The sequence below is a fragment of the Macaca mulatta genome, chromosome 1 (assembly GCF_049350105.2).
Source record: "Macaca mulatta isolate MMU2019108-1 chromosome 1, T2T-MMU8v2.0, whole genome shotgun sequence".
Lineage (NCBI taxonomy): Eukaryota > Metazoa > Chordata > Mammalia > Primates > Cercopithecidae > Macaca > Macaca mulatta.
In genome coordinates, this window is record NC_133406.1 from 72046415 (window position 1) to 72059231 (window position 12817).

The window sequence follows — 12817 nt, forward strand, 5'->3', positions numbered from 1 at the left end:
CAAGTTTCATTTATTCTTTTTGTTAGATGTTTGTTTTCTTTAGCTGAGTTTTTTTTCCCCCATTATGTTTCTTAACTAGTAAATCTGGCAAGTTTTTCCCATTTATTTTCATTAAAGAAAATAAGAGGTAAAATCACATAAAATAGCCATATTTGGTTCTGGTATTGTAATCTTATTGCATATTTGTGTGTGCACGTTGCTGTTTCTAATATTTATCTTTAGTTTTGTGGGGAATTATTCTGTTTCTTTCTTTTTAAAAATTTTCTTCCCCAGCTCTGCTAACAGTATATTTGGAGACAGATACGTCTACTAGGTTACTGTTTTATCTCTCAATTATATAATAAACCTCTACTTTTTCTGTTTATCAGCCAAAGAAAAGAAACTGGTTCTATTTGCTCAGCTCACAAAAGAGAAAACGAATTAGTGTATCTGTTCTCCTGCCATTCTACCCGATTTACTTCCATTTTCATTGGCCCATTTTGTCTATTATCATCTTTTTTAACATTATGTAGCCTTTCTTTCAATAATTGTAATTGCTTTGTTGCTACAGTCACCATAGAGAATTAAGTGTATGTTTAATGAGATTTGCTTGCCATATCCTTTCACCCCAGAGTGGCTTACAGTATTCTCATTTTTTTGATGTCAAACTAGTTGGGATCTCTGGTAGTTCAATGACCGCTTGTATAGTCGTGGGGGTAGTCAATGTGTTACTGGGAGAAGTTGTTATATTTTTCTGTTACTTACCAAGGATACATAAAGCATCTACCCACATACGAGGGGTTCGCCGTGTATGTGCTATGGCAGTTATTGGCTGAAAGTCTGGACAGGACAGCCACCTTTAAACCTAGAGACAAGTTGAGCTGTTATAAAACTGAAAGGCAAAAGTAAGAATTTGGATTTTCTACAGCAGCCTGGTTGGTGCCTGCCTTTTCCACATCAACAGTTTGGTACCTGAGTAAATGACAGTGGAGGAGGAGTAAGGAGGGGCTTGGAACTTAACAAGGCTTATTGCTGCATTTGTGAGAAAGACCTATTTCTATGTATTCTTCACTCCACTTGCCTAGTGATCACCCCTTTCAGGTTTCTTCTAACAGTGACTACCTTGGGAATTTCAAACTAAATCTTCAGTATGATAAGGTTATACATCACTAAAAAGTGGGTAGCAGTAAATGGGCTTTAGAAAACAAAGCATGCAGGTCTTCCCAGGCACTTTGAACTAATGCAAACATATACAGTACAGAAAAGAGAAGATGTAACTCTTTTCTCTGAAAAAAAGGTTTATTGCATATGGAAATCAATAGATATCTTTTACAAAAAAAGGTTAGAACAAAGATCTCACATTTGTAAAGGCACATATGAAACATTTTATAGCAAGCACAAGGGCAGTGAGAACATCAACAAGGTTCAATATCTAAATAAGACTTTATAAAAACAGATAGGAAACAGTGCAAAAAATACTGTCAAAGTCAGTTCTATACACCTCATAACTGTGTATACAACTGGCAAGCATAAGCTTATTTACTGATATAAAATAGCACATAGAATAGCATGCATAGTTTTATTTTAGGCTTTTCGTATTATTAAATTGATAGGAAGTCTATACCAAAGTACAGTTGACATGAATATTGATAAAAACACTCCCCAGCTTAGAGAATGTCCTATAAACATCTCAGCCCTCTCTCTGCTTACAACTACACTTTGGTAGTAAGGAGACTGGGCTTCCATCTTGCAAGGTGGCAAGTGGCCACCACAGGGGGAGAATGTGCTCTCAGGATCCCAAGTCCCAACCTGGAATGCATTTCTTACGGCAACAACAGAAAAGATGGTGATTAAATGTCTGGGTCAGCCCACAAAAGCCAGCCACATCTGACTAACACAGCCCTCCATTTGGGCTGTGGTGGAGGTCAGTGGGCTCCTATGGGCTGGCCCAAGAACCGTAAGAACAAACCGGTTTCTAAGTTGGGGACTTGCCTGTACATTGTTTCAAAATGAAACCTAATAAATGTCATTTGTTTTGAATGACATTGATACCAAAATTCACAATATTTTGTGAAACAAAGAGCAAGGAAAGCATCAAAATACTGAAGTAGGGAGCACAAGCCTAGTCCAGTGAAACAAACTAGATTAGCTTGTTATTTGATGTAACACAAGTTACATAAGGTTACACGTTTATTAGTAATCTGCATATTTAGACCTTTTTCCCACTGAAGTATCCTCAAGCACATTAATTAGCTATTGAAGGAACAAAGGACATACATAGGAACTCATCTCTGATGAAGTGTAACTTTATGTCAGAAAGGAGAAGGCTAATGAATTTTTAAGATTCCAAACAGTGGCAAGAAAGTTGGAAGGAAATTGCAGTAAAATTGTACAATGTTCAAGTTGAAAAAAAAAATGGCTCTGAATTACACCATTCAGTTCTATGCTCAAGGTATATATTAGCTAACACTGCAGTTGTGAGAGGTGGGAGGCCCCTGAGAAATGCTGAGAACGCCAGGCACTCCAGCTCTGAGAGTCACCCTAGCTAAACTCAAAGCAGCATTCTTGAGATTTTAGCAAAAGGCTCCGCCCCAAGCCACAAAAAGATCCCAATCCAATCTTTTCAGCTTTATCCTCTAAAACCTTTTGTCAGATGAGATGGCATTTGTGTTTCCCACGAGGAGAAGGTTGGGGAAGAAAATGAAGATAGCTTACATACAGATTTTGGATGACCAGCTAATCTTACCCCTTCCTAGATAAGTGAAAACAGATAAAATGTTTCTGGGCGGGTTTACCACCTGTTTCACTAAAATGGCCAGTCTGTGTGAAGAGGCTATAATGAAGAAAACATTCTCCTTGCAGGGAGAAGCAAGAAACAAATGGGTCTTCCTACACATCACTCTGCCAAATGTAGCCTCTCTCAATCTATATAAGTTCACCTTGAAATAAACATTAAGTACTGCTGTCATCATTGTTTTAAACAGAGCTTCTTTCATTTCTTCTAACAGTAAGTGACTGATTCTATCAGCAAGGGAGCAAAAGGGTGAGAAAGGAAGCTTCCTGCTTGCTGAGTTTTCTAGCTATTTTCATTCAGGTTATTTTCATCTGCCAGATCTTTTTTTTTTTCTTTTTTTGAGACAAATTCTCACTCTGTTGCCCAGGCTGGAGTGCAGTGGCATGATCTCAGCTCACTGCAACCTCCACCTCCGGGTTCAAGCGATTCTCCTGGCTCAGCCTCCTGAGTAGCTGAGACTACAGGCATGTGCCACGATGCCTGGCTAGTTTTTTTTTTTTAATTTTTAAATTTTTAGTAGAGACAGGGTTTCACCATGTTGGCCAGGCTGGTCTTGAACTTCTGACCTCAGGTGATCTGCCTGCCTCGGCCTCCCAAAGTGCTGGTTTGATTACAGGTGTGAGCCACCACATCTGGTCATTTGCCAGATCTTATTCTTTGAAACTATACAAGCAATTTTTAAAAAATTACAGTAAGATTCCCTAATTACATATTTTAGAGAGGTGTAAGGCAATGATTCTCTGATGAGGTTTAACTCTTTCATCTGGGTTGCACTCATAAGGTAGGTAAAGGAAAGAAAAAGTGTACTGTTGAGAGTTGATCCATAAAGCAGATGGGGAAATATGAAAAGGTAGCAGAGACTGGGTGCGGTGGCTCACACCTGTAATCCCAGCACTTTGGGAGGCCGAGGGGGGTTTTCTCGAGGTCTGGAGTTTGAGACCAGCCTGGCCAACATGGCGAAACCTTGTCTCTACTAAAAATACAAAAATTAGCCGGGTGTGGTGGCGCACACCTGTAATCCCAGCTACTTAGGAGGCTGTACTCCAGCTTGCGCAACAGGAGCGAGACTCTATCTCAAAAAGAAAAAAAAAAGAAAAGGCAGCAGACCCTAAGTGAACAAGGTGCTCACGGAATGAAGAGGGTGACAGCACACAACAATCCCACCCATTCCCCTGAACAAGACAAGGAACACCAAAGTCACTGCATGTACATCCCAGTTTTGTGGCCTGAATATAAACATGACCTGCTCTAAAGGAGAGTGTGCTCTGCAGCACCTCTGAGATCACAGGGGAGAAGAATCAAGAAATGCAGGAGCCACATGGGTAAGCAGAATGCTCTGCTAACAAGTAAGGCAAGGAAAGGCTGCCAGTGGCAGATGAGGGAAGATGGTGCTTTTGAGCAGCAAATCCAGGCAAATATGATAAATCACGCATCACAATCCATGACATTCATCAAGCTCTACCTCAACAGTGAAGACAGTTTAAAACCATGAGCTAGGGTGAAATAGACTCCAACACTGCCGCAGGGTTTCCCTAGCATGCCACTTGGTGGTTCCCATCACGCTGACATTACAGAAAGGGAGGTAGGGGGTAGCAGAGGCATTACAGAGTTCAGAAAATTATTTGTGAAACAGAGAACTTTTAGATAGCAACTTCAGGACTGATCCAGAAATCCTTCCTCTCCCGCTCCTCATTTATAGAAATTCTTGGGCAAGTTTATGGCATTTTTGGGAAATAATGATCCTGATGGCCCAAAGTGTGGCAGAAGGAGCAATGACTTTCTATACAAATGCTTGTCACACTCAGGCTGCCCAGTAGCTCCAGCCCTTCTGCCTTGTAACTCAATGTCCTTGAATTTATTTTTAAAATGGGAAGGCTAAACAAAGCTCCAAACAGTAGGAACTGATACACATCCTCCTCTTTACTGCACCAAACAATCATTTTCCAGTCTATGAAATTGATGGATGCCAGATACTCAATGCTAGGCTCATGGACATTTTAATAGGGAATATCTCAGCTTGGCCTTGAGAAAGAAGATGCAGCTACATTAAGCTGGAAAGATTAAGAAAGGTAGTCTGCTGAATAAAAATACTTACCTATCTGAGTTTCTAACAGAAACACAAAAGCTGAGAGCAGGTAGGATAAAGGCTGAGTGTTGATGGGGCAAGCTGGTGGTCAAGTTTCACAGGGCCCCCTGAATAACACTGACTTCCGGACGACACATTTGAGATAGCAGAATTTGACGAGATTTCCCCCATGTTTCTCCCTGACATGTTGCTGTTACTTTCAACAGATGCCATCTGTAAGGTCCTTTGCCCCAAAATGTCTAAGAAGCTTAAGTAAAGACAAGAACTATTTTGCTTCCTTGCTCAGCATTCAAGAGAAGTATCAAATGCAGTTTAATATCTTACAGCTTTATTGCCACCCTATAGGGCCAACTAGTTTGCCAACCATAAAGCTGTAGGCCATTGGAAAATTTGTGCGATTTCTATGAAAGACCTGAATTTCTCCATTTGGAAACCATGCTGGATGAGCTGTTGCTCTGCTCATGAAAAGAAATCACTAAATAAGAGCATGATGAGTGTCTCAAAACCCATTGGCAAAACAATAAAACACAGCAGCAGAATAATTGTTGGTAAAACATGGAAACGCTAAATTCCCAAAAATGGCTACCCTAAGAGCCCAACAGTAATTATGTAGTGCTTCCAGAAATTTCTTATTCTAGGAGCTCCATAGAGTTATTTCTGATACTGAGGAAGAACACAGGTCTGACCCAATCCCATCCCTTGAATACGTGCTCCCTGGCACACATCCTAGAATGCCCTGTACCCTCTACCCCTCAACCCCCCCACCTCAAGGGATTAACAGATCTTCCCCAAATGAAAATCAGTAATGAAACAGTTGTCCTTTACCAAAGGGGGCAATCAAGGACCCTCTGCGAATACCAGAATATCATGGATGCTCAAGTCTTTTATATAAAATGACGCAGTATTTGCATATAACCTATGCACATCTCTTGTATACTTTAAATCATCTCTAGATTACTTACAATACCTAAGTCGATGCCTACACATCACTTCATTTGCATGAATTCAATGTAGTATTCAGCATGTGGCAAATTCAACTTTTGCTTTTTGGAACTTTGTGGGTTTCCCCTCTTCCCCAAATATTTTTCAATCTGTACTTGGTTGAATATAGGGATGTGGAACCCACAGATAGGGGTGGTCAACTGTACTCATCTTCACCATCAAATGTACCATTAGATGGGGAAAGAGAGACTAGAAAGCACATTCTGCTTTTTGACAAAGGACACTTTTGGGACCCATACGTCATGTAACAAGTAGGCTGAGGTCAGTTAATACAGACTGCTCATAGGGAAAGGACAGCAGCTAAAAACTCCAAGGTGATGTGCCTGATGGCCAATCCGGCTTAAGAGAAACTGCAGTGCACTATCTACCTCTGCGACTTCCATGTCCCAGGAGATGGCCCATTCACCAAGTGATGCAAGGATCCCTATGAGCAGGGCAGCAGGTTCACGAAAAGAGCCGGCCCACCCAGGGTACACCTTTTGTGTTCATTAGCACTGCTCTGGAGAAATGACATCTGGTGTTGGGATCTACACTGTATCGGGGGAAGATATAGGTGATCCATGCGAACACTGTCTGTTCGCAGAAAATATGGTCCATTATTGGAAATTTCATATGGGTCAATCTATATTAAGCTGGAAAAATAATCAGCCAGATGAAAAGGCCAGCCTGCTGTACCCGCTGGAGTTTACAACTGAAAAGCACAAGCTGAAAGAAGGCAGGATAAAGGTTAAATAGGTGTAAGCCGTGGTCAAGTCCTACAAGGCCCACAGCAGTCTACATAGACCCTCTCTTCAGGCTGATGAAAGAGGGGGCCAGAGATAGCCAAGTGACTCTTGGGAAAACAATGGCAGTTTCGTTACAATTTTAAAAAGTGGTTCCTCTCTTCAATCTACAAAATTAAAAGTAAAATTCTCTCAATTTAAGCTCTTCAAAAGCTTATGATTCAAAATATTCCATATAGGTGCTTTTACCTTCCCTGATCTTATTGGTTAGCTCCGACTGAATAGAGCGGCTCATTCATCTTTACTCCTGTGTAATCAATGTTTAACATCCTTTTTTCATGCAGCTAAATCCTCCTCTACTTCGTATCTGGGGAAAGAAGTGCATACCAATGTCTATGCTATCTGTAAATGCTACCAGAGACTCTTGCTAAAAGGTGATATATCCAGTATATCCTTAGAACCCAAGGAAACCAAAGAAACCTCAGCAGGACATTCCTCAACTGAGCCAGCAGGCTCATCTCGTCTTAAGGATGAAGACATCAGATTCAGCCCCCATGATTCAGGGACCACAGTAAACAAGGATGAATACCTCGGGTCAATGTATCCAAATGAGTACAGATGAAAGAAACCAAACAGTTCCATTGGAAAACCTCGAACACAGCGGCTGGGAAATGTTTGATGGCTTTGTTGTGAGATGGTAACTTTTTTTTCCTCCATTTTTAATTTTCTCCCTTCAAATCCAAACTGCAGCAATAGACACTGACAGCTCTAGCTTTAGACTTGATACATCATCAGGAAATCATTCCGAAAGCTCTAACTAGATAACTAATTTAATACACTTTGCTTCAAGGTTTATTCCTTGGCTTGCTTCCCAGATATAAAGCATCTCTGGGCAATTATTATGCAGATGCCACTGAAAGGACTTTAAATGGCTGCTGCTAATTTAATAGGAGATATGCTGGCATTTACTGGAGATGTGAAAAGGAATGCAAAATGTGCTAAAGAACCAAAGGCATTTGTTTTTAAAAGTGAAATATGTGGAACAACTCTTAAATGTTTTCTTTTGGGTTTCAATATAAACTTTGGCTAGAAAGTTGAATATTAAATCTACTTCCTCCCTGCATTTTGTACACTAATGAATATTCCCGTAGCATACGGCAGGGACAATGGATGAATTTCAAGAAAGCCCATGAGGTCTGATGTCCTCAAAGACACACCAGATCTATATGCTGTCCACATGAGACATTCTAACAGTGCCCACCTTGGGGCTTAGAGATAAAAGATAAATACTGATGTTGTTCATCATGCAATAAACCAGTAACTGAGACCACTTGCTAAAACATCCCTAACAGTAGAAATCCCAAGGATGGAAAAACCTCCAAGAAAAGGACACAAATACCTTTTTGCTATTGATGAGCTTCTTATAATAAGGGTTATAAGCTCTGTTCCACTGAAAATACATGTAATACTAATGGTTTTCTTCCCAGGATATACGATGAAACTCTAGAATCTACAAAGATCAGCAGGTTATACTCCTTCACTGAGTCTTCAGACCTTGAAGCAGCAGACAGAGGGGAAGCCCTCCATCCCCAGATATTCTGAGTCTAACTACAGAGTACAGCCACCACAACACCTGGCCAGGTTGAAAAGAGGATTCGTATTCCAAAGAACTTAATGGGGAATATGCAACCTGTTGGCATGTGGTGATGGGATGTCACAAAGGTCTACTTTTTCTGGTTGATTTGATGCCACTCCTTCATCTTTTTAGCTCGGGGGGACAAAAGCAGCAATGAAGAAAGGCATATGGAACTCTCACAGCAGTCAACTCTAAGAAAAAAACCCCTGCAATTAAATTTTCCTTTCTACTACATGTAGTTTTCCTTGACAACCTTTTTTCCTTTTTTTTGGAGGCAGGGTCTCTCTGTAGCCCAGGCTGGACTGCAGTGGCAAGATCATGGCTCACTGCAGTCTCAAATTCTTTGAATGAGGTGATCCCCCGGCCTCAGCCTCCTGAGCAGCTGGGACTACAAGGGCAAACCACCACGCCTGGCTAATTTTTGTACTTTTTGTAGAGACGGGGTTTCATCATGTTGCTCAGGCTGGTCTTGAACTCCTTAGCTCAAGCAATCTGCCCGCCTTGGCCTTTCAAAGTGCTGGGATTTACAGGTGTGAACCACCGTGCCTAGTTGACTACAGTTTTTAAATTGCAGGTTTGTTCTTTGCACTGATCACTGTGGGCGTTCCATATGCCTTCCTCCACTGCTGCCTTTTCCCCGAGCTGAAAAGACAAGGAAGATGTGGCATCAAATCAACCAGGAAGAGCACGCCCTCTGACTTCCTATCACCACGTAACAACATATCAAATTGTACTCAAGAAAAAGGTGCATATCAAAGTTGTACTCAAGAAAAAGTAGACATAGAATGATAAATCCCCCAAAATGCAGTAAGAGGAAAAATGTACAAAACATGATTTATTGTGTACCAACCTTGGAAATTCAGAAGGACACTGACCAATGAAGCCACAGGAAGAAACTAAGAACTGGGCTTCCAAGTGAAGATAACCGACCAGACAGTGGATTTTATGAAGAAAAGGAAAGCAGCACAGGGTTTTGCCAATGACAATTCTACAATTCTACCATCGTTCATCAAGTGGCCCCAAGTTTGGACTATGGGGTCCTGAGTAGGATTAATTCTGATCTTGCAGGCCAAAGCCTGAAGATGATACCAGCACAGTGGGGGTCAAATTTGATGTGTTTCCTGGCCAGGACCCCTGTTACGTAGCTAAATGCCATATAGTTCCCATAAATCAGCTTCCCCATCTGTTTCCTTGATGACCTTTCCAATGACTTAGTGACCTCAACTTTCGGGTCTCTGTCCAGCACACACATCTCATGTAAATAAAAAACAATGATCATCAAGGCCCTGCCTGAACAACACAATCCTCAAAGGCCCTGCCCAACTCCTTTCACTTTCTAGGTCTGCTATTCTCTCTCAATCAGGATAGAGTCTTAACTGCACAGATGGCCTGGTCCAGAGCCTCAATGCCACCAGACAGGGTCCTACTGAGCAAACGGGAGAGGTAGCAACAAATACCCAGGGTACAGTCCCCAGCAGGGAAACACAAACTCCAGAGCCCAGAATAAGGGGTGGTCAAGCAAAGTGCAACACAGAGCTTCTCTTTCGGCCCCAAAGATGGCAGTTACTGCACTGTAAAGGCAGCACTGTCTTTAGCTGTTCTGTCTTTAACTCAAGCTTGGGGGGAAGTTGGTGGGGGAGGTGTTGGGGAGAGGAGATTACTGAGGATGAGGGGCAGAAATGAGGAAGAGAGGAAACTGTCTATCAAGGCTCATGAGTCCCAAAATATAAGAGAATCGTGCTTGTTCCTTCAGACCCTTTTCTTTATATTTCAGGATGAATTATTTTTCTTACCATCTTTGCTTTGGATATAAGTAATGAATGATGAATGAATTAAGCTGATGAATTTCAGGGCTGGTTACAAATCCGGCTGCAACTTCACAAGAGATGTGCTCCCTCCTGCCTCTGTCCCCAAAATGATCCAGCAGGCAACCTTACCTACTGACATATATATGCAGATCAGTCAAAATGTGGTTCGAATGAAAAGTACTATATTATTAAGAAAACTGCATTATAATAATTCACAAAAGTTATTCCAAAGGGGAAAAAAATAAATTATCTCATATAAAATAATACACGGCATGTGTGAATAATCTTGGCTATTATCTTCAGAGAGCCTGCTTGCTGCCAGCCACCTGCAACCCCGCGGGGGGAGCAGATGTTGTCTGGAGGTGACTCTCCTGCACGATCCAGCTGGGTCCCTCCTCCAGGAGCTGGACTGGGGGGATTAAATGAGTCTGGAGTTTTGGAGGAACTGGATGAGGACTTGGTAGACAAACTTGTACTGAGCGATGGTCTGGATCATGAACATCCTCTGCTCCCTGAGGAGCCTCAGCATCATGGGCACTTCCACCTTCTGCAAGAAAAGAGAGAAAGCACAAGGTCCTGAGACAGGAGGCTTCCCTTAGAGCATTCCTCATTCCCTCATTCAGGAAGCACTCACCCACTGCCCATGCCCAGGTATAAGAGAAAGCAAGGGACTCTGCCCCGGCTGGGTTTTACGTGTCAAACAGTTTATACCAGCAACTGGAGAACCTGGTCATCATGTGTCACTGGTGGAATATTTTATTTTTATTTAATTTCAAATTTTCTGAGAGGGTCTTGCTGTGTCACCCAGGCTGGAATGCAGTGGCACAGTCATAGTTCACTGCAGCCTTCAACTCCTGGGCTCAAGCAGTCCTCCTACCTGAGTCTCCCAAAGTGCTGGGGTTACAGGCGTGGGCCACCACACCTGTCCTGGTGTATTATTTTAAATACAGACTAGTCTGCTGGATAAAACATAAAGGCTGGAGTGAGACCTGACTGGTACTCTCAACTCCACCACAACCCAATGACAGGATTTAAGACATCTCAGGGTCTTAGTTTCCTCATCTGTAAAATCAGGATAATAATGCTTTCCTCTAACAGCAGTGTGGCCTTGCCCTAGTTAGTGACATTTCCTCAGCAATAACATGGGGTATGAAATAACATCTGCCTCATGGGATCAAATGATGAAACACATATCAAGCACTTAGTGCACAGTGAGTGCTTAATAAATATTACTCATTATTCCTTTTTTTTTTTTGAGACAGAGTTTCACTCTTGTTGCCCAGGCTGGAGGTTAGTGGTATGATCTCGGCTCACTGCAACCTCTGCCTCCCAGGTTCAAGAGAGTCTCCTGCCTCAGCCCCCAGAGTAGCTGGGATTACAGGTGTGCACCACCACGCCTGGCTAATTTTTTGTAATTTTAGTAGAGACAGGGTTTCATCATGTTGGCCAGGGTGGTCCTGAACTCCTGACCTCTGGTGATCCACCTGCTTTGGCCTCCCAAAGTGCTGGGATTACAGGCGTGAGCCACCGCGCCTGGCTTCATTATTCCTTTATTAACATTAATAAATGTTGCTAATGCAATTATAATCTCACAGGACTGTGGTCATGATCAAGTGAGATAATTTAAGTGTGAACCTTTAAAATGTCAAAGCACCATTTCTGAACACCAGTCCTACTTGGAGTAAAAGCCTTTAACTGAGAACTTTTTTTTTTTTTTTTTTTTTTTTGAGACGGAGTCTCCCTCTGTTGCCCAGGCTGGAATGCAGTGGCTTGATCTCTGCTCACTGCAACCTCTGCCTCCCAGGTTCAAGCGATTCTCCTGCCTCAGCCTTCTGAGTTGCTGGGATTACAGGCACGGGCCACCACGCCGGGCTAATTTTTTTTTTTTAATTATTTTTAGTAGAGATGAGGTTTCAGCATGTTGGTCAGGCTGGTCTCAAACTCCTGACCTCATGATCCACCCACCTCGGCCTCCCAAAGTGCTGGGATTACAGGCATGAGCCACGGTGCCTGGCCGAGAACACCTTTTTTGAGACAGGGTCTTGATCTGTCGCCCAGGCTAGAGTGCAGTGGTGCAATCGTAACTCATTGCAACATCAACCTCCTAGGCTCAAGCAATCCTCCCACTTCAGCCTCCTGAGTAGCTGAACTATAGATGTGGCACACCACACCTGGCTAATTTTTAAAATTTTGTGTAGAAACGAGGTCTCACTGTGTTGCCCAGGCTGTTCTCAAACTCCTGAGCTCAAGCAATCCTCCAGCTTTGGCCTCTAAAAGTCTTAGCATTATGGGTATGAGCCACTGTGCCTGGCCCTGAGTCTTAAATGAGAACATTTTGAGTATTAAATGAGATTGCCTATGTGTGAATTATTTGATAGTATATATAATGATATATATTATCATTAATGAAAGGAAATTAATACAGTGTCATGGATACTTGAGCAGACCAGAGGCCATCACAGTGTCCTCTCCCCTCACCTTCACCACGTCCATCCTCCTGGACCAGCCAGGACACATACGGCTGGAGCACCCCCGAGCTGTGGAGGCCATGGTGGCCTCAGCACACTCACTGTGCTCTGGGAGCTCTTAACCCCGGGCAAATGATGGCACCCAGGAAGTTTTCAAGGGCTAAGCAAGTGTTTAAAAGAAAATAATAAAAACTCAGCTGTATGCTTGACTTTGTAACCTTTGAACCTTGAAAAATAATTTCAGCTATTTCCAAACTGTGTATAGTTATGACATGACACGTGCCATCAGTCACTCTTGTTCAACACCAACTAAGGAATGCAC

The 12817-nt window shown here is 42.3% G+C and overlaps 1 protein-coding gene across 3 annotated transcripts in view; it reads right to left on the minus strand.

Annotated features, from left to right (window-relative positions):
* Positions 1–1259: 1259 nt before the first annotated feature.
* The window catches only part of PTPN14 (protein tyrosine phosphatase non-receptor type 14), a 204797-nt gene continuing 193239 nt past the window's right edge, over positions 1260–12817 (minus strand). For 2 of the 3 annotated variants that reach the window (XM_077986828.1, XM_028853190.2), the window contains one exon: positions 7300–10574. In XM_077986828.1, the coding sequence (XP_077842954.1) occupies positions 10446–10574 (129 nt within the window). In that variant the 3' untranslated portion in view covers positions 7300–10445. Of the gene's footprint in view, positions 10575–12817 lie in introns of all 3 variants that reach the window. The other variant, XM_015116347.3, reaches the window with a different exon arrangement.